Genomic DNA, 19,304 nt, shown 5'->3' on the forward strand with positions numbered 1-19,304 from the left:
AGGAGGCCAAAGGTACAAAAGGGGCAGGGAACCAACTCTCTGGACTATATAGGAAAGAGCCTCTGGGGGAAGGGCAGCCCAGCCCTGGGCTGGAGAGTTCAGGGCAGAAGGTTGGATATGCCAGCCATACCTTGTAACAGGTAAGGACCAGGGCTGCCAGGAGAACCTGAAGGCTAGGTCTGCTTTGATACATTAAACAGGCACCTCAGCCCAGGTTTGACACTTAACAGTGTCAACGCATGGACTCTGCCATTCAAAACCTGAACATCTCAGCTGGACATTGGGGGCAAACCTGTTAATCTAGCACTGGGAGATGGAGATAGAAAGGTCACTTGAACCTGGCCAGTATTAAGTCTCAAACCCAGGGACAAATGGCTGAAGTGCCACCATTTGCACCGTACCTAGAAGCAGTCATGTCCTTCCTCTTTGTTTCTTTTTTCATTCACCTAGAAGTTTGGGGTCAGCTTGAGCAACACAGCAAGACTCCATTTCTTTCTCTTTAATTTTTTTTATTACATTTATTTGTCTGTAGTTACATGTGCATGTGTAGTTAGGGGCACATGCGTTCTGTGGCAGTTGTGCAGGTCAGGGGGCAATTTACAAGAGTAGGTTCTCTTCTTCTACCCTGTGGGGGTTGGGGATCAAAGTCAGGTTGTCAGGCTTGATGGCAAGGGCCTTAACACCATCTAGTCATCTCACCAGCCAACAAGATTGTATTTCTAAAAAACAGAATAGTGTTTTTAAAATAGTGTTTTAAAAATGCTAATTTAGCTAGGTGATGGTGGCACATGCCATTATTGTCATCATCATCATCATCATCATCATCATCATCATCATCATCATGATGGTTTTTCGAGACAGGGTTTCTTTGTGTAGTCTTGACTGTCCAGGACTCACTTTATAGACCAGGCCAGCCTTGAACTCACAGAGATCCACCTGCCTCTGCCTCCCAGAGTGCTGGGATCATAGGCGTGCATTACCACACCCAGCAAAACAGTTTTCAAACTGTTTTTGGAGACTTTTTTTTAATGGTTTTCAATGTTTATTTTTATCTTATATACATAGGTATTTTGCCTGCATATATATGTCTGTATGATGGTGTTGGACCTATTGGAACTGTGTTCAGACCATCCCTTTCCAGTTCTGGCTCTGGAACTCACACTGCAGAACTGGAACTCACAGAGATCCACCTGCCTTGGTAGTGCACGCCCTTAATCCCAGTATTTGGGAGGCAGGGGCAGATGGAGCTCTGAGTAGGCCGGCCTGGGAGACAGAGTGAGTTCCAGGATAGCCAGAGCTACACAGGGCTATACAGAGAGACCCTGTCTCCAACCAACCAACCAACCAACCAACCAAACAAACAAACAAACAAACCAAACAAAAGGGTGCTCTGGAAGAGCAAACGCACAGAAAATGGAGGAAGGAAGAGGGAATCACTGTTTCAAGGAAAGAAAGCTCACTGCTCCAGGCCACCAAATTTCTAAAATAGAACTTTGGGGAAGATTAAAAACATCTGCAAGTTTTAATGGTGTGTTCCCTGGAGCTCACTAGAGAAGGCTTCTCACACAGTATACAGCTAATTGAAAGTCTCTATTCCAGCCATCTGGGACCACACCCAAGTGCTGGGAACCTAGACACGGCCAGAACATGGAGATTTTTTTTTTTATTAATTACACTTTATTCATTTTGTATCCCTCCATAAGCCCCTCCCTCCTCCCCTCCTGATCCCACCCTCCCTCCCCTTTCTGCATGCATGCCCCTCCCCAAGTCCACTGATAGGGGAGGTTCTCCTCTCCTTTCTGATCTTAGTCTATCAGTTCTCATCAAAAGTGGCTGCATTGTCCTCTACTGTGGCCTGGTAAGGCTGCTCCCCCCTCAGGGGGAGGTGATCAATGAGCAGGCCAATCAGATTATGTCAGAGGCAGTCCCTCTTCCCATTACTATGTAACCCACTTGGACACTGAACTGCCATGGGCTACACCTGTGCAGGGGTTCTAGGTTATCTCCACGAATAGTCCTTGGTTGGAGTATGAGTCTCTGGGAGAACATGGAGATTTTAAAGGCTAAAATAAAAAACCTAGCATCTCAGCCACAAGGGTGCTTCTCAGAAGCAAGCAGTCTGAACAGAAACTAAAATAAGTGGTCGGCCAGCTGCAGCCGGAGTTTCGCACACACAGTTTTAACAAAAGCTTAGATAGGTTAGCTAGCACTTCCTGACCCTTGGTTCCTAAACTAGAGCTGGGTAGTTTTCCATGAGATCAGTGTCCAGTTAAACCTGGAAACAGCCTCAGCAAGAGTACAAGATGGAGAGACCTCTGCACTGTCTTGCCCCAAGGGGAAGACAAAAAGATCTTAATTCCTTGTCCTGAACACATGCTTAACCGTATTTGGTAAGGAAGACTTAGATTTGATATTTCTTACATCGTGCAGCCCAAGACTAGCCTCAGATTCCCTGTATAGCTAAGACTGACCGTGACTGCTGATCCCCGCCTCTGAGTGTGGGCCTCTTGATCTACTAACTGAGCTGTAGCCTCAACCTTGCTTTTCAATGTTAAAATGTAAAATCCTCTCTGCTTTGGGCAGGTGATATGCATAGCTAGCATGTTGGGGGGGCAGAAGACAACTTTCAACTTCTGGGAGTTAGTTCTCTCTTCCACCCTGCGGAGCCCAGGTAGTCAGGCTTGGCAGTAAGTGCATTTATACTCTGAGCCAACTTGTCAGTCCCTTCAATATTTTGTCCCTGATGGGTCAGCTTCTAGAGGCTACCCTCTCCTTTACATATGACAGTTTTCAGCAAGGGAGCATCTCCTTTCCATGGAATCTCTTTTGAATCTTTTTGCCAGGAAGAGAACTGTCCTTTGAAGGGCCTATGTAGTGATGTCTGACATACCAGAGACAATCTGCCTTTATCTTTCCACTGTGCCAATAACATAAGCTAGTCATGAGTCTCAAGGCCATCCTGTGCACAGGCCTGAAGGTGGTGACAGGGTGAATGGCAGAAACTTTACCAGGGCCTTTAAAAAATTCTACCCACCCTGGGGCTGGAAGGATGGCTCAGTGGTTAAGAGCTCTGACTGCTCTTCCCAAGAACCAGGGTTCAATTCCTAGCATCCACATGGCAGCTCATACCTGCCTGTCACTCCAGTTCCGGTGGATCCAACACCCTCACACAGACATATATATGTAGGCAAAATACCAATGCACATAAAATAAAAATGAACGTTGAAAAAAAGTTTTTTTAAAATTCTACCCACTCCTGTTCACCTGTGTTCAGAATGTCTGTCTGGGGGTTTGATTCACTGGACCTGCCATGCATTTGGGGCGAAAATCTCTATACTGTCTAAAATATTCTGTGTTTCCTGGGACTATGATTGTTTCCTTGTAGAACTATTTAAATTGTCACTTCTTGGGGCTAGAGAGATGGCTCAGTGGTCAAGAGCACTTGTTGTTCTTACAGAGGATCTGGGTTCATTCAGTTCCCAGCACTCAGATGGCGGATGGCAACCACTATAGTTCCAGCGGACCTAGAGTCTTCTTTCGGCCTCCATAGCATCAGGCATACATGTATGATGCTCAAACATGTATAATAAAAATCCGTAAATCTTAGAAAACTGTCCCTGCTGTATTTCCATTGAGGACCATGGGGCCCAGGCTCCTGCAGAGTAGCTAGCTCCAGGTGGTTCTTCCTCATCCTCTACCACAAATGAAGGACTCTTGCCAGAGTTTCCTGGGCTGTGGAAGGGATGTGGAAATCCCCGGAGAAGCCATAAACTAACAAATGAAAGCCGCACTCATCAAGCAAGCAAAAAGGAAATGATACAAGCAAATAACAATAATAATAATAAAAAAAGGGGGGTCACAATACCGAAGTTGACTGCACAGAATTAAAGCTTTCCAAGACAGACAGGATGGAAGAAAGTCCTCTCTGAAAGTCCAGTGTGAAATACAAAGCCGTTGTCATTGTGGGCAAGACCACTGCTGCTTGGTCCACTTCTCTGCCCTCCTCAGCCCTTCCCCATGCACCCATTGAGTTCCTCAGTCTACCAAGGCTGTACCTCCCCTGGTCGCTGCTACCCCATACCATCTATCATGAGTCCAGACACAACCCCCACCCTTGCAGGGTAGCTCCAACCCCCAACCTCCCTGACCTCCTTGGATGATGCACAACTATCAGACTCACATGGCACACCCACTTGCCCGGATCCACGATTCCACTTGCTGGCTATGGGGCTGTAGCCACTGGCTACTGGTAGAGATGCCTGCATTATCTCCCATGGCAGTGTCTGGGCCTCTCTGTACTCCAAGCATCAGAGCCAGAAATTAGATGAAACCTGCTGCAGATAGGAAGCTTGTGTGTGCCCCAAAGTCTCGGAATGCAGAGGTGGGGTGCTGACCTCACAATGGCAGGGTCTCCCTTTCCCAGCCAGGCCACTGAGCACTGCTGTGCCTGCCCCTGGGCATGTCCCTTCTCAGCAGCTATGAGGGTCTGCGGCAGGAGATCCATCGGCTGGCACAGGAGAACGAGGAGCTACGGAGGCTGGTGCAGCTCATCCAGGAGAACCAAGAGCTGAAGCTAGTCCTTAGGAGCAGGAGCAGCAGCCTGGGCTTCTGCAGCCCCAGCTTCCTGGCAGAAGTGGCTGCCAATCCCCGGCTGAACAGGCGTAGGACATTCAAATTCAAAAATGTCGAGAAAGGTGAGCCATGGGCATCCCTCAGAGCTCTCTCATCCGATATGTGTGCCTAGATGGAAAGAAGTCATACAAAAGCCTGGCCCTGTGGAGTGTGGCTGCCCGACAGCGCTGTTGGATGCTGGTGGTGGGCAGAGGGAGATGGAACAAGCCCAGGGAAGAGGGTGGAATGAACTCTTGGAAGCCCATGCAGGAGAGAGATGACACCTGTGAGAAAGTGACATGGAGCAGAGCTGGAATGAAGTAAGAGTCATGAGACTGGGGGTAGGAGGGAAGGTTTCCAAGCTAAGGAACAGTTAGCATAAATGCCCTAGGGTGGCAGCCAGTTGGCTGTGAGGTTGATGCAGAGGAAAGAGGGTACCAGAAGTTCTTGCAAGGCAGAGGAGTTTGAGGGAAGACTGTCTCCTGGGTCTCTCTCTCTTTCTCTCTTTCTCACGCACACACACTTTTTTCTCTCCATATTAAGAACAGAACTCAGGGTCTTTTGTATGCTAAGCAAACAGAGCTACCATCCAGGCATCTCTGTTTGTTGTTTTGAAATAAAAGCTTCAAATATAAGCTATGCTGGGATTACAGGTCTGCTCCACAGGCCTTACTCTGGATTTATTTTGAAAGCTGAAGTAAAGGACTTCTGGCAGACTGGGCATCTACAAAATGAGAAAGGGACACGATGGCAGTTTTGAATGCCCAAGAGCACAAGGCAGTGCCTGAAGTGTGGATTGCAGCTCAGAGCCTGTAATTCTAATACATAGCTCACCTGCATCCTATATCCAAGTAGGCCGTGGGAGCCAGCGTCACACTTAGCCTGGGGGGCTTGGGTGTGTACCCTAATCCTGTCTGATATCTGGCCTAGCACACTGGATAAAGCTTGTGGATTCAGCTGATTTCCTGAGGTCCCAGAAACTAGCTGCTCATCAGGGGCCTCCCTTGAAGGGAGCATCACCACCACACATGGGTGATAGTTTTCATCTGCCTCCGCTGCTTCCACTCTGGATGCTCAATGGCTCAGGCCTGACCTGAATCCTGCCCCTGCTGAGGCCCTGCAATGTCCAGCCAGCACAACTGAGGCTCCCTTGACTGTGTCCTAGAAAGTATAGAGATGCTGGCCTCGTAAGAAGGATCTGCTTCCCTGGGACTAAAACCACACAAAGGAGCAGCAAACCAGAAACCAACCCTGGCCCTGCTTGCCTATAAGTTTCAGTTGTCCTGGTGCCTCCTCTGTCTGTGTGCACTTTTACCACTTAAGGTGGGCTAATAAACAGGAGAGTAGAGGGCATGCAGAAGTCTTCCTGTTATCCTCAGTGAAGGTTAAGGTGGGCTAATAAACAGGAGAGTAGAGGGCATGGAGAAGTCTTCCTGTTATCCTCAGTGAAGGAAACACCAGTTACAGATATGTGTTGTTCTCACTGCAGGAGAGACATCAGACCTTGATGAACTGAGCCTTTTTTTTTTTTTTTTTTTTGCATTGTGGGGTTGACTGTGAGATATGTGCAGAGGCCTCTTGTTCGTTGTGCCATTTTGCATGCTGGAATAAGAGTATTTTCCTGGAGGCAGGACGCCCTACTAGATCCTCCTATCTTCCATTGTTCCTTGCCGGGTCCTCCCCACCCACCCCAGCTCCTGCCTCGGGTCCTCCCACGCCGGGGGAACAGTCTGAGTACATCAGAAATGTTACTTTAGGGTGCAACCAGTTACATAGAGACCTGAAGGTGGGTGTCAAGGGCGCCCACGCACGGCTACCCAGAACTTGCCGAGAAGTACGGCAGTTCCAAGAACCAAGGTGCCCTTGAGCCAAAGCGCTTGGTCCGCCCCTAGCTGGCAAGAGCCGCTCAGTCCCTCAATGCGTGGAGTGTTCTGGGCAAAGGAGGAGGCGCCCAGACCCGGCCCGCACTTACGTAACCCGTAACCCATAACCCAGAGGGCCAGGCAAGCCAGGCTTGTTGGGAGTCGGGGTAATCGGGGGAGGGTTTCTACAAGCCCCTCCCCGAGGTGGGGGCAGGTCGTCTGGGAAGCTCAACTGGAGAACTCAAGCAAGGCTCGGATTCCGCAGGTGGGGTCTGTGTTACTGCTTTTCCTACTTCCCTCCCTGGGCTCTGCCGTTCCTAGTCTCCTGTCTCCCGGGCTTTAGCCTCTCCGCGCTGTTTTACCGGTTCTGTAGGGTCAGGAAACTTGAGCAAAGCGGGAAGTGGTGCTATTCCTTACCTGCCCATCCTAAATCACGTGCCTTTTCCTGCCGAAGGAACCCAGGCTCCTCCAGCATGAACCGGCTCCAAGGTCCTTTACCTCTACTCCAGGTCCTGGCTCTTCGTCGGCACTAGGACTCTTAGACCTGTGCCTGTGGGGACACTGGACTGGCAGATGGGCTTGCTTGGCTCCGACTCCACTCAGGCTGCCCTGTGACCTGGGTCCCGCGGCTCCTACCAAACTCAGAGCTACTCTGTGGCTCCTTCCCAGGGCACCTCCTAGACTTGGAATCCATCTCCTTCCCATCCCAGCCTCTGCTTAGAAACGCTCAGGCATAGCCCCATCCCCCCGCCCACCAGTGACAGGCTCTTCTGTCCAGTTCTCCCAGGGCTATCAGCTGAGCCACTACTGCACTCCAGCCCCACCATCATGGGCAGCCCAGAAGGGTGCTTCCATTTTGCCATCGACCGTGGTGGCACCTTCACAGACGTCTTTGCCCAGTGCCCAGGAGGGCATGTGCGTGTCCTGAAGCTGCTCTCGGAGGACCCTGCCAACTATGCAGATGCACCCACGGAGGGCATCCGCCGCATCCTGGAGCAGGTGGGCCAGGGCAAAGGGGGCTGGTGGTGAGGGAGACTCCAGCCTGAGGTCTCTCACTGACTCTGTGGTCCCCAGGAGGGGGGTGTGCTGCTGCCCCGAGACCGGCCACTGGACACCAGCCGCATCGCCAGCATCCGTATGGGTACCACAGTGGCCACCAACGCGTTGTTGGAACGCCGCGGGGAACGGGTGGCCCTGCTGGTGACAAAGGGTTTCCGAGACCTGCTGCATATCGGCAACCAGGCCCGCCCAGACCTCTTTGACCTGGTGAGCTCTCCCCTGCCAACTGGGTGCTCGGTGAGGCTTGCGTACTCCTCCCCGTTCCCCAGCCGAGGCCTGGAGGGGAGGTCTGATGATCTTAGCAATGACTTAGCCGTCTTAGCTACGACGGCCGAGTCCGCTAGGTAATAGGCATAGAGGAGACTTCCAAGCAGGCGCGTGGTACTCCACCAGTTCAAGCCAGCACTATTTAGGGTGACGGATTGGAGACCCCACCTTTGGAATCCTGGAAAAAGCTGCCCTCTGCAGATAAGGTTGTTGGTTCTACCCCACTTAAGGCTTGGGTGCAGAGAGAAGCCTTCTGGGTGGGCTTTGCTGGGCCATTTTGACTGTCTCCTCCCATTTTGGGAAACACCCCCTTGCCTGCACTGCCCCACCCACGCAGGACCCCACAGAAACCCTCGGGCCTGGGTCTCTTCTGAGCCTCTGCCTGCCCTCAGGCTGTGCCCATGCCAGAGGTACTGTATGAGGAGGTGCTGGAGGTGGAGGAACGAGTGGTGCTCTACCACGGAGAGCCAGGTGCCGGGTCTCCTGTCAAAGGTGCGGATGGTGCTGACAGCCAGCGTGAGGTTCCCGGGGTAGGCGGACCCTAGCAACCTTTGAATGGGGGCTGTGGGCTCTTTCAGGCCGTACAGGGGACCTGATAGAGATACAGCAGCCCGTGGATCTGGAAGCCCTGCGTGGGAAGCTGGAGGGGCTCTTATCTCGGGGCATCCGCAGTCTGGCGGTGGTGCTCATGCACTCCTACACGTGAGTGAGGGCTGCTTACCGTGGGCGGAGGCCCCAGTCGAGAGGGGAGGGTGGAAGGGTGTTGTAGGGGGGAGGCACAGAGCCCCGTGGGTTCTCTTTGTAGGTGGGCCCAGCATGAGCAGCAGGTGGGCGCACTGGCCCGGGAGCTGGGCTTCACACACGTGTCCTTGTCCTCGGAGACCATGCCCATGGTCCGCATTGTCCCTCGGGGGCACACAGCCTGCGCCGATGCTTACCTTACTCCCACCATCCAGCGCTACGTGCAGGGCTTCAGCCGCGGCTTCCAGGGCCAGCTAAAGGTGAGGCCTGCTGACCACCCTGCTGCAGGCCCCGGCCTTGCGCCTGCCCAGCACATGACCGCCCGTCCTCCCCATTCACAGGATGTACAAGTGCTCTTCATGCGCTCTGATGGCGGCCTGGCGCCCATGGATGCCTTCATTGGTTCCCGGGCTGTGCTTTCTGGCCCCGCTGGTGGGGTGGTTGGTTACTCATCTACCACCTACCAGCTGGAAGGTGGTCAGCCTGTCATCGGTTTTGACATGGGAGGTATGAAGACCAACGTGTGTGTGTGTGTGTGTGTGTGTGTGTGTGTGTGTGTGTGTGTGTGTGAGGGGAGAGTCAGCTACCTAGCTTGATGAAGCCAGGAATGCAGGTCTTGGGGTAACTCCCATTAGGAACATCCACCGACGTGAGCCGCTATGCTGGAGAATTTGAACATGTCTTCGAGGCTAGCACAGCTGGTGTGACCCTCCAGGCCCCCCAGCTGGACATCAACACAGTGGCAGCTGGTGGGGGTTCCCGCCTCTTCTTCAGGTCAGCCCCTATCTCTTCTTCGGTTGGGACCTCTCAGCTTTTTCATCCTCCCCACTCTTAATTCCAGTCCTTTATTCCCCCAAGGTCTGGCCTTTTTGTGGTTGGGCCAGAGTCAGCAGGTGCTCATCCAGGGCCTGCCTGCTATCGAAAAGGTAAGCTAGCCCCTGCTCTGCCCGGCCTCTCCTTCCCATGATGCTCTAGGCCTATCCCACCTTTTTGGCTTCATCCCTGCTTCAACCCACTTCTGCTTGCTCCTCTGGCCCACACACTGTTCCTTCTTCCCAGGGGGTCCTGTGACAGTGACAGATGCTAATCTGGTCCTGGGTCGCCTGCTGCCTTCCTCCTTCCCCTGCATTTTTGGGCCAAGGGAAGACCAGCCGCTGTCCCCAGAGGCTTCCCGAAAGGCACTAGAGGCTGTGGCCACTGAGGTCAACAGCTTCTTGACCAATGGACCCTGCCCAGCTTCTCCGCTGAGTCTGGAGGAGGTGGCCATGGGGTTTGTGCGTGTTGCCAATGAAGCCATGTGCCGGCCTATTCGTGCTCTCACACAGGTATGTCCCCCTTGGCCCGCCATCACCTGTCTGTTCTAGCTCTATTCCCATACTCTCTCTCAGCCCAACAGAAATGGGACAGGGTGGGAAGCTGTCCAGGGTACAAAAGACTATTGACCCTTCCTGAATCACCAGGCACGAGGCCATGACCCCTCTGCCCACATACTGGCCTGCTTTGGAGGAGCCGGTGGGCAACACGCTTGTGCCATTGCCCGGGCCCTCGGTATGGACACTGTGCATATTCACAGGTGGGTCTGCTTATGGGCATGTGGCCTTGGTTGAGGGAGTTGGCTTTGGGGAGTGTCCCCACACTGCTGTGCCTCCCGTTTCCGCAGGCACAGTGGGCTGCTGTCAGCGCTGGGACTGGCCTTGGCAGATGTGGTTCATGAAGCACAGGAGCCCTGTTCCCTGCCTTACACACCTGAAACCTTTGTGCAACTGGACCAGAGACTGTGCCACCTGGAGGGGCAGTGTGTGGATGCCTTGCTGGCCCAAGGCTTCCCTAGGTAGACTCATGGATCACTGAACATAGGGCTGGCTTTATCTCTACCACCCCTTTGGTGGTGTACCACTGGATGACTTCCCAAATGTTCCTGGGTCTTCAGGGCAATGGTCTTGAGAGTGCCTGAGGAAGTGGGAAAGGCACCTTCAGAAGGCACTGGGTGAGTTCCCCAATCTGCTCCCTGCAGGTCTCAGATCAGCACTGAGAGCTTCCTGCATCTTCGATACCAAGGCACTGACTGTGCCCTCATGGTGTCTGCCCAACAGCATCCGGCAACGGCCCGCTCACCCCGCGCTGGTGACTTTGGAGCAGCGTTCGTTGAGAGGTATAGGGGTGCCCTCCTGCGACTCCAGCCTGTGGCCTGCTAGCCAGGTTGCTTTGTTCTGATTGCTCCCTTGGACGGGTGGGTGCAGGTACATGAGAGAGTTTGGCTTCATCATTCCCGAGCGGCCGGTGGTCGTAGACGACGTGCGGGTGAGGGGGACCGGCCGCAGTGGACTTCTGCTGGAGGACACCCGCAGGCCCCAGACTGGACCTCCCCGCGTGGACAAGGTTGGAAGCCTTGCTGTGCCGGTCCACCTACATTCTCAGGACCTGGGGACAGGAATTGATGGGGAGGTTCAGACATGTTGAGGGGGCTCAAGAAAAAAAAAATCTAGGAGCCCAGCTCATTCCACACCCTCTGCAGGTAACCCAGTGCTACTTTGAGGGGGGTTATCAGGAGACCCCCGTGTACCTTTTAGGAGAGCTAGGCTATGGGCACCAGCTCCAGGGGCCCTGCCTCATCATCGACAACAACAGGTAAGCCTGGGTGGGTATACCCTTGGAGGGATTATCACGGTGCCCTCCGCAGCAGGTCCCCCGGCCCAGGGCTTGCAGAGGTTCATTCAGTGGGGTATCTCCGTGCACGGAGCAGTAACATCTGTGGTTGGGGGGGGGAGATTGGGGCCAGCCTTCTTGTAGCTCCTCTGTGTCCCCTGCCCCCAGCACCATCCTTGTAGAACCAGGTTGTCAAGCAGAGGTGACTAAGACAGGGGACATCCGCATATCCGTGGGGGCTGAGCCTCCTAGCGTGGCAGGCACCAAGCTTGACCCCATCCAGCTGTCGATTTTCTCACACCGCTTCATGAGCATTGCTGGTGAGTGGACGCTGCTGTCTTCCTTACAGGGCTGGCATGTATGATGTAGGTCACGGGGTTGGGAGGGGTTGCACGCTAGGCAAAGGTACAGACAAGTGGGGTAGCTAACATCAGTTGCTCTTGTTATATGCAGTAAACTGCCAGGTGTGTACCCAGGGGAAGGGCAGGGTCCTTACTGATGGTGGGGTGGGGAGTGTGGTCTTGACTCTGAAACTATACCCCATGGTGCAAGAAGGCCGTTCCGCTTCTCATCAAGAGCCATTTGATCTTCAGCTATGTAGGGATAGAACAGGCATTCCCTGTGAGCTCATCTGTTCATGGTCAGGCAATAGGCTTTCAGGATCCCAGGGGTCTGTGCTTGGGGACCAGGTTCTCACTGCACTAGTCAGGGAGGGAAATTGGAGCGAGACCCCAGGTAGGCTGGAAAGGGAATATTCTTTCCATAAGCTGCCGTACACCTGCTGCAGCTTTACTGCTTAAGAGGCCATGCTGCCTGGTCCCTGGGGTTCAGGAAAAGCTGCTGGGTCTTGGTTTGAGCCCAGGAGGCCTTGACATCGTGGGTCCTGTGTCTTCTTCTTGGGGCTATGCGTGTGGGTAATGGGGCCACCTGGCCACTCTGTGCCCCCAGAGCAGATGGGCCGCATCCTACAGCGCACAGCCATCTCCACCAACATCAAGGAACGCCTCGACTTCTCCTGTGCCCTCTTTGGTCCGGATGGGGGCCTGGTCTCCAATGCCCCCCACATTCCTGTGCACCTGGGTGCCATGCAGGAGACTGTACAGTTCCAGGTGTGGTGAACCTCTACCTCCTGCCCCCTCCCTTGTCCTATGACCTCGTCTCCCTTTCCCACTCTGTATGTGTCCTCCTGGTTTCAGATTCAGCACTTAGGAGCTGACCTCCATCCTGGTGACGTGCTGCTTAGCAACCATCCCAGTGCAGGGGGCAGCCACCTTCCAGACCTGACTGTCATCACACCGGTGAGGGATGCTACCTTGGGTACTGTTAGGGCGACAGAGGTTTCTGGTGCTGCTGACTGTTGCTGTTCACACCTTAGGTGTTTTGGCCAGGCCAGACACGGCCTGTGTTCTATGTGGCTAGCCGTGGGCACCATGCAGACATTGGAGGTATCACGCCGGGCTCTATGCCTCCTCACTCTACCACACTGCAACAGGAGGGTGCCGTTTTTCTGTCCTTCAAACTGGTCCAAGGAGGCGTCTTCCAGGAAGAGGGTGAGCTGGAGAAGGGTCACAGTGAGGATTTGGTAGGCAGGGATTCATGGCTGCTACCAGGACCCAGGCTGGCTAGGATCCAGATACACAGTTGATCTATCCTGATGGTATCAGCTCAGGCCTGCCTTGAGCCTTGGGAGAGACAAGTGGTGACCTCTCAGGGCAGTTGTAAATTGCCTCAGATGCAGAAGGGCTTGAGATGACTTATATCTGGACTGGAGATGGCCTCCTAGAAGATGATTTCGGGGTGGGGAGTCAGCCAAGAACACCCAAGGGAACAGAAGGCAGAGAAGAGGTAGTTTCAAGGTTGGCCACTGCTGCAGGATCCCAGGGAGCTGTCTGGGTCTGGGTCTCAGTTGCTGCGCAGTGGAGCAGCAGGAGCAAGCTGATCAGCTTGCACACCTACCAGCAGAGCAACCCTCAGGGTGGACAGACTGGTCAGGTGTGACAGCTGCAGTTGCCCTCAGAGACAGTGGGTATCCAGGTGGATACCTGGACGGAAGGAAGTGTTCGGGAACTAAAGCTGATTCAGTCTGGAGATTGCGGGGTCAGGCTTGATAGCTACAGGATGGAGGTTTTGCTTTGAGCAGTTTAGAGCAGCTGCAAGCAAGGTGAAGGCTCTGGAAAAAGACAGCCTTGCTCTGTGGTCACAGGGGTATGAGAGCCCAAAAATGCATCCTGGAGTTGAGGTGATGAGGCCATGGTACAGGGCAACCCATAGACCCTGATAGAATACGCTGATCATTGGGAACTGAGGTGGACCATGGAGACAGAAGTATACACACATGGCTGAGGGTACAAGCAGCCAGTAGACCTCAGAGAAGACCATAACCCATACTGGAAAGCGGGGGTGTTTTCCCAGGTGTGGTATAGTCTCTGGACTATATGGCTTAGAGGAGTGGGAGGGGAACTTCAGTCGAGATGTAGGAAGCTGCAGGAAGAGGCCAGGACTGACAGGTCCTTGATAGTCTCTATGCGTGTACACCGTGTGTATGCAGGTGTTCTTGGAGACCAGAGTAGACCATAATATCCTCGGGGACTGGAGTTACAGGTAGTTATGATCCCCCTTGTGTGGGGGCTGGAAACCTGTGCTGGACCCTCCTCAAGAGCGTCAAGTGCTCTTTAACTGCTGAGCCATTCGTATCTCAGCCCTGTGGTGCCTTGCGTTCTTGAAGTACTTGGAGGCTGGTGGGAGTGGCAAGCTGATCAGCTTGCCTTGACAGTAGACAGGTCAAGGTCCATGTGGGGCATGTGGCAGGGATGTAGAGGGAGCCTAGAGAAGGCAGATGGATGAGCTTGTTTGAGGGATGAACCCACCCTCTCCCAAGCCACCTCCAGCTCCATTGAGGTCATTGGCCCAGCTGCTTGCCAAAGGTGCTCCAGAAGCTGGGTGGCAGAAAAGGGCTCAGTGGAAGGATGGAGCCTACAGTCTTCAGAGTCCAGGGCTTTGCAAGCGGGAGAGTGTGTGTGTGTGTGTGATGTCATTGAAAGGTCAATAGGGAACTCCCAGTACCCGGTGTTCCTGTTGTAGTTGTGGAACAGGCAGGCACAGGGACCTGTTCCTGGGGGCATGGAAGGTGGCTCAGTTGTGACCCTGTCCATCCAGCTGTGACAGAGGCCCTGCGGGCACCAGGCAAGATCCCTGGCTGTAGCGGAACCAGGAACCTGCATGACAACCTGTCGGATCTTCGTGCCCAGGTGGCAGCCAACCAGAAGGGCATCCAGCTGGTGGGAGAGCTGATTGGGCAGTATGGCTTGGATGTGGTACAAGCTTATATGGGCCATATTCAGGTAGGCCTGGGAACAGGAGGCAATGCAATGTGGGCAGTGTTGTGCTCCAAGGTAGCTGGGCCACCCTGCAGGTGGCATGGCTGGGCTGAACCTTATTTCTGCTAGGCAAACGCTGAACTGGCAGTACGAGACATGCTTCGGGCTTTTGGATCCTCACGGAAGGCCCGAGGCCTACCCCTGGAGGTGTCTGCAGAGGACCACATGGATGACGGCTCGCCCATCCGCCTGCACGTTCAGATCAACCTGAGTCAGGTTGGTTTGTGAGGGAGGTGGGGGAGAGCACTGGCCCTGGCCTCTGGCCTGTTGCTGATAGCCATACCTTTCCCCCCCATGGGTAGGGCAGTGCTGTATTTGACTTCAGCGGCTCGGGGTCTGAGGTGTTTGGCAATCTCAACGCGCCTCGAGCCATAACGCTGTCTGCTCTCATCTATTGCTTGCGCTGTCTAGTGGGCCGTGACATCCCACTGAACCAGGTTTGTAGGGGTGTGCCATGAGGTAGACAGATAGCCCCCAATCTGGGGTCACCCTGTGGTTTGACTGAAGACAAAGGCAGCCCGATATGAACGGAGCCTGAGGTGGTAGGATCCTTATCTGAACCTGGGTAGTACCCAGCCTTAATCACCTTAATTCCCCCACTAGGGTTGCCTGGCTCCTGTGCATGTAATCATTCCCAAAGGCTCCATATTGGACCCATCCCCAGAGGCGGCGGTGGTCGGCGGAAACGTGCTCACATCTCAGCGAGTAGTAGACGTCATTCTGGGGGCTTTTGGGGCCTGTTCAGCCTCCCAGGTGTGGTGGGTCGAAGTGGACACAGGTCTGGAGGCTGCTGGAAAACAGCTCGGGGAGGGGGGGAGGGGGCGGGATAGTCGCCCACACTAACCAAATGCTGTTATCTGCCTCTGTCAGGGCTGCATGAACAATGTGACCCTGGGAAATGCCCGTATGGGCTACTATGAGACAGTGGCTGGTGGTGCCGGTGCGGGACCTGGCTGGCACGGGCGCAGCGGCATACACAGTCACATGACCAACACACGCATCACAGACCCGGAGATCCTGGAGAGCCGGTGAGCTGAGCACCCCAGGTGCTGGGCCAGTGAACTGGGAGGCAAGACCGAGCTCATCCTCCCGCTGTGCCCTTCACCTGCGCAGGTATCCAGTTATCCTGCGCCGTTTTGAGCTGAGGCCAGGATCTGGGGGCCGAGGCCGCTTCCGGGGAGGTGATGGCGTAATCCGAGAGCTGGTCTTTCGGGAAGAGGCGGTGTTGTCAGTGCTGACTGAGCGCCGTGCTTTCCAGCCCTACGGCCTCCACGGTGGGTGATCCCCAGCCCTTCCCAGCCTCCAGCCCTTCCCAGCCTCCTGCCACCTCTGAACCCCATCTCCCTCCCTCTCCCACCCTCGGCCCACACAGCTCCTTGCTTTCTCCTCCCATAGGGGGAGAGCCTGGTGAGCGGGGCTTAAACCTCCTAATCAGAAAGGACGGGCGAACGGTGAATTTGGGCGGGAAGACATCTGTGACCGTGTACCCCGGGGTAAGAGATGCAACCTGTGTGGTTAAATAGAGATAAAAATTTAATTTGGCTCCCTAACGGAAATAGGGTACCACCCTGATTATGTCCTACTGGGACAAGGCCCACACGTGTGTTGAACCTGCTCTTCACAGGACGTTTTCTGCCTTCACACGCCTGGCGGTGGGGGCTATGGAGACCCAGAGGACCCAGCGCCCCCACCAGGCTCGCCCCCGCTCTTTCCGGCTTTCCTTGAGCGGGGCAGTGTATATGAGTACCGCCGTGCCCAGGAAGCTGTGTGAGTGCCCCACAATAAAGATCTGTTGAGTCACACGGTTATTGATCCCGGCTCCTCGTGGTGGTCTCTCTCGCTTGTCCCCTTGTCTGTGCTCTCAGGAGCACACAACTTGAAGCTTCAGGCCCACAGCCAAGTGGTCTGTGAGCCCCGCCAGGGCAGTACTGAAGGTCACCTGCTCCACCTCCTGTGGGGGAGGGGCAGAAATCAAGTTGAGAGCAGCTTTCAGTTTGAGCAAGCCCCATCCCCAGAGCTCAGGCACTTACCGGACTCAGGGGACTCCCAGGCATTCCCCGATAGATGATATAGTCCAGACGCCGGCCCTTCCAGGATGTACCTGAGCGCCTTCTATTAGGGGCTCCTGCCAGGTAGAGGCGTCGCCCTTTTTCCTCCTCCAGGGCCCTAGGAGAGGGACAGCATGACTGAGGATAGGGCAGTTCCTCCAGGCTGAGCTGCCCAGCAGTGCCTGGGCTCAGGGATGCCACTTACTCCCGAAGCATCTCTGGGGAGCTGGCAATGGAGTGGTGCAGCGTGGAAGTTCTCAAGATTGTCCCTGTGGAGTCCAGGGAGAGCGGAATCAATGGCAGGCAGCCTTGGTGAGGGGCATGCCGCCACCAGCTCTCCCCTCCTCCACAGCAGCAGTACCCAAGGCCCAGGGCTGCTCCTTGCAGGTGCCCAGCCGACAGGGATCCTGGAAACGCCTGAAGAGTTTATGCCCCTGCTCCTTGGCGTGAACTGTGGAGGAAAACCGTGTCTAAGCAGGCAGAGCTGGGTCTCTTGGCTCCACCTGCCCCGGCTTCTCACTTTGTGAGGAGTTGTCGAAATTCAGATCTCCCAGGACGACGCTGAAGGCTACGGTCTCACCGCTCTGGAGGCTCTCAGCCTCAAACTCCTTCGCCCATTCCAGGAGCAGCGCCATCTGTTTGCACCGAATATGCCCATCCTCTAAAAAGGGGAGTAGGGTTGGCTTAGCCCAGAGTGGGGAATGCAAGACAGCACCCAGGTCAGCCTGATCAGTAAACCCACCCAGGCGTTTCTTGGGATGTCTGGGGCAGAGAACACTGAGACAGGAACGAAGGTGTTGGCGAGGTTTGGGACCTTCTGAGGAGAGAAGAGGGGCCGCCCACATCCCAACAACCCCCACCCCCTTGCAGGGCTCACCACGGGGCGCCTGCAAGTGTGTAGAGTGAAGGTATCCCACGATGCGGCGCCCATCCAGGATGCCTAGCTGCGCCTGCAACACCACCCACAGTTGCAGTTTTCCTTGCTGGTTAAACCCACTGCTCACCCTCTCCGTGCTAGGGCTCACTGCATCCTGGGTTAGTACCTGGGCAGATAATAGACCTTTGGAGGCCATGGCGTCCTCGCGACGAGCGTTAGGAAAGCAACGGAAGGTAGCACGCAGCAGCGGGTAGCGCGAGGCCAGCAGGAGCCCACTACCCAGTAGCTTGATGTACGGCCCAGACACCAAGCCAAACGTGCCCACATCGTATAGCACCGGGCCCAGGTTTGGCACCAGGATGTGCACAAGACGACGAGCTGCGCGGAGGTCGAAGACTTCCTGGAGGCACACGAAGTCCAAATCCATAGGTATTGTGGCCCTCAGCACACCGTCAGGCCCCTCGGGCAGCGGCTGGCTGCACCCGGTAACCCCATACTCTGACTTTTGAAGGCTACCTAGCAATACGGCGCCAATGGCCTCCGCACGCTGCTGGCTGTGCGACAGGTTGCTGAAGCGTGCCAGCCCGTCAGGGAGCAGGCACAGGTTAGCAGTGAGAAAGACAAAGCAGCGCACGCGCTCAGCAGGCGGGTGCCAGGGCTGTGGCCACACCCAGTTTGCCGGAGGAGGCTGATAGCAGAAGGGGCGGCGCCAGACCTGCAGGGGCAGCCAGAGCACCAAGCCGAACAGAGCCATGGGTAGGCCGACTACCACCAGCGATAGCAACGCCGCCCCACTTCCTGCTAGGGTTTTGAGCCAACCTAAGCTGCTGGGTTGCACCGTTGGTGCCCAGCAGCCTAGCAGCTGGTCCAGAGACCAGTAGGCCGGGAAGAGCAGCATACGAGATAAGCTGTAGAGGGCTTGCAGCACGGGGTGCGGGAAGGCTGAAGGCCTCAGGGCGTCGGGTGTCGGGGGCCAGTCGGGTGAAGATTCATGGCGCACAGGGCTCCTTCGCTGCGAAACGTCTGGGGTACTCATAGGTTTCCAGCGTGAGAGTTGAATCCTTAAGAGTCCACACGAGCTGCAGGAGGTTAAGACCAAGTGGCACGCACTGTGCGTACAGGTAGCGCCCTGTGCCCCGCGAGCCTGAGTGCTGAACATTGGCCCCACCCACCCAGAACTTTTGTAGCCGTTGGGGGGTGAAAAGAAAGGACCGGAGCTTCACAACACCGCCCAAGCTCCTCCTTTGCGCCACTTAGGGCTTGGAAACGTTAGAGTCCCGCCTTTTTCCTGGCCTTCCCCACCCCTCCAACAAACTTTACAATCTAGCTACACAGCGGTCGGTGCACCGCAGACTCTCAACCGGGTGCTCGGCGCCCGAGTGCAAAGACAACACCAAATGACCTGCAAAGGCTATGACTAAGGAACTCCGAGCCAGGATAAGGGACCTTTACGCCTACAGTTTGAGGCAGCATTCCCACACAGGTAAAAGAAGTTCCCCGTTCTGTGAGCCCTCTAACAGACTTCAGGGGTTTTGTTGGCTTTTATTTATTTATCTTTTTTGAGACAGGGTTTCTCTGTGTAGCCCTGGCTGTCCTGGAACTCGCTCTGTAGACCAGGCTAGCCTCGAACTCACAGAGATTCATCAGCCTCCGCCTCCCAGGTGCTGGGATCAAGGGTGTGCGCCACCACTGCCCAGCTCGACTGGAGGTTCTTATATTGTCCCTTGACCTTCACAGACTTTTCTCTGCTCCCGTTATGGGGCTGCCTCCATGATTCCAGCCATGAGCTAGCATCCATCCTGATGTATCTCTTTAA

General features: G+C 54.9%; 2 protein-coding genes across 9 annotated transcripts in view; one reads left to right on the top strand and one right to left on the bottom strand.

Moving 5' to 3' along the window:
• Positions 1-16,375, top strand: part of Oplah (5-oxoprolinase, ATP-hydrolysing) — a 32,239-nt gene extending 15,864 nt beyond the window's left edge. The window contains exons 2-28 of one of the 8 annotated variants that reach the window (XM_055626529.1): positions 4,745-4,931; positions 7,252-7,472; positions 7,548-7,739; positions 8,192-8,291; positions 8,378-8,501; positions 8,605-8,800; positions 8,882-9,047; positions 9,176-9,314; positions 9,399-9,466; positions 9,600-9,865; positions 10,001-10,113; positions 10,201-10,371; positions 10,555-10,692; positions 10,781-10,919; positions 11,056-11,168; positions 11,355-11,506; positions 12,135-12,295; positions 12,383-12,484; positions 12,562-12,736; positions 14,343-14,527; positions 14,633-14,779; positions 14,866-15,000; positions 15,167-15,316; positions 15,434-15,591; positions 15,677-15,837; positions 15,959-16,056; positions 16,188-16,375. In XM_055626529.1, coding sequence (XP_055482504.1) covers positions 7,302-7,472; positions 7,548-7,739; positions 8,192-8,291; positions 8,378-8,501; positions 8,605-8,800; positions 8,882-9,047; positions 9,176-9,314; positions 9,399-9,466; positions 9,600-9,865; positions 10,001-10,113; positions 10,201-10,371; positions 10,555-10,692; positions 10,781-10,919; positions 11,056-11,168; positions 11,355-11,506; positions 12,135-12,295; positions 12,383-12,484; positions 12,562-12,736; positions 14,343-14,527; positions 14,633-14,779; positions 14,866-15,000; positions 15,167-15,316; positions 15,434-15,591; positions 15,677-15,837; positions 15,959-16,056; positions 16,188-16,334 — 3,867 coding nt within the window. In that variant the 5' untranslated portion in view covers positions 4,745-4,931; positions 7,252-7,301 and the 3' untranslated portion in view covers positions 16,335-16,375. The other 7 variants (XM_055626528.1, XM_055626527.1, XM_055626526.1 and 4 more) reach the window with 7 other exon arrangements.
• LOC129690726 (sphingomyelin phosphodiesterase 5-like) lies at positions 16,076-18,653 on the bottom strand. Its single transcript, XM_055626536.1, has 7 exons — positions 17,655-18,653; positions 17,489-17,561; positions 17,132-17,272; positions 16,973-17,062; positions 16,817-16,880; positions 16,594-16,729; positions 16,076-16,514 (listed from the first exon to the last, which is right to left on the bottom strand). The coding sequence occupies exons 1-7, from the start codon at positions 18,645-18,647 to the stop codon at positions 16,425-16,427; spliced, it is 1,587 nt and encodes a 528-aa protein (XP_055482511.1). The 5' UTR covers positions 18,648-18,653; the 3' UTR covers positions 16,076-16,424.
• Between the last annotated feature and the right edge of the window lie 651 nt (positions 18,654-19,304).

The sequence above is a fragment of the Psammomys obesus genome, unplaced genomic scaffold (assembly GCF_907164565.1).
Source record: "Psammomys obesus unplaced genomic scaffold, mPsaObe1.curated_primary_1811, whole genome shotgun sequence".
NCBI lineage: Eukaryota > Metazoa > Chordata > Mammalia > Rodentia > Muridae > Psammomys > Psammomys obesus.

What these genes read in the sequence shown, in the direction of transcription:
- LOC129690726 (XM_055626536.1), bottom strand. Translation starts at nt 18,647, where the DNA reads ATGTTCAGCACTCAGGCTCGCGGGGCACAGGGCGCTACCTGTACGCAC. An exon ending in ACACTTGCAGGCGCCCCGTG is followed by an intron (nt 17,273 to 17,488) that starts GTGAGCCCTGCA and finishes TCCCCTTTTTAG; the next exon opens with AGGATGGGCATATTCGGTGC. An exon ending in TTTCGACAACTCCTCACAAA is followed by an intron (nt 17,063 to 17,131) that starts GTGAGAAGCCGG and finishes TTTCCTCCACAG; the next exon opens with TTCACGCCAAGGAGCAGGGG.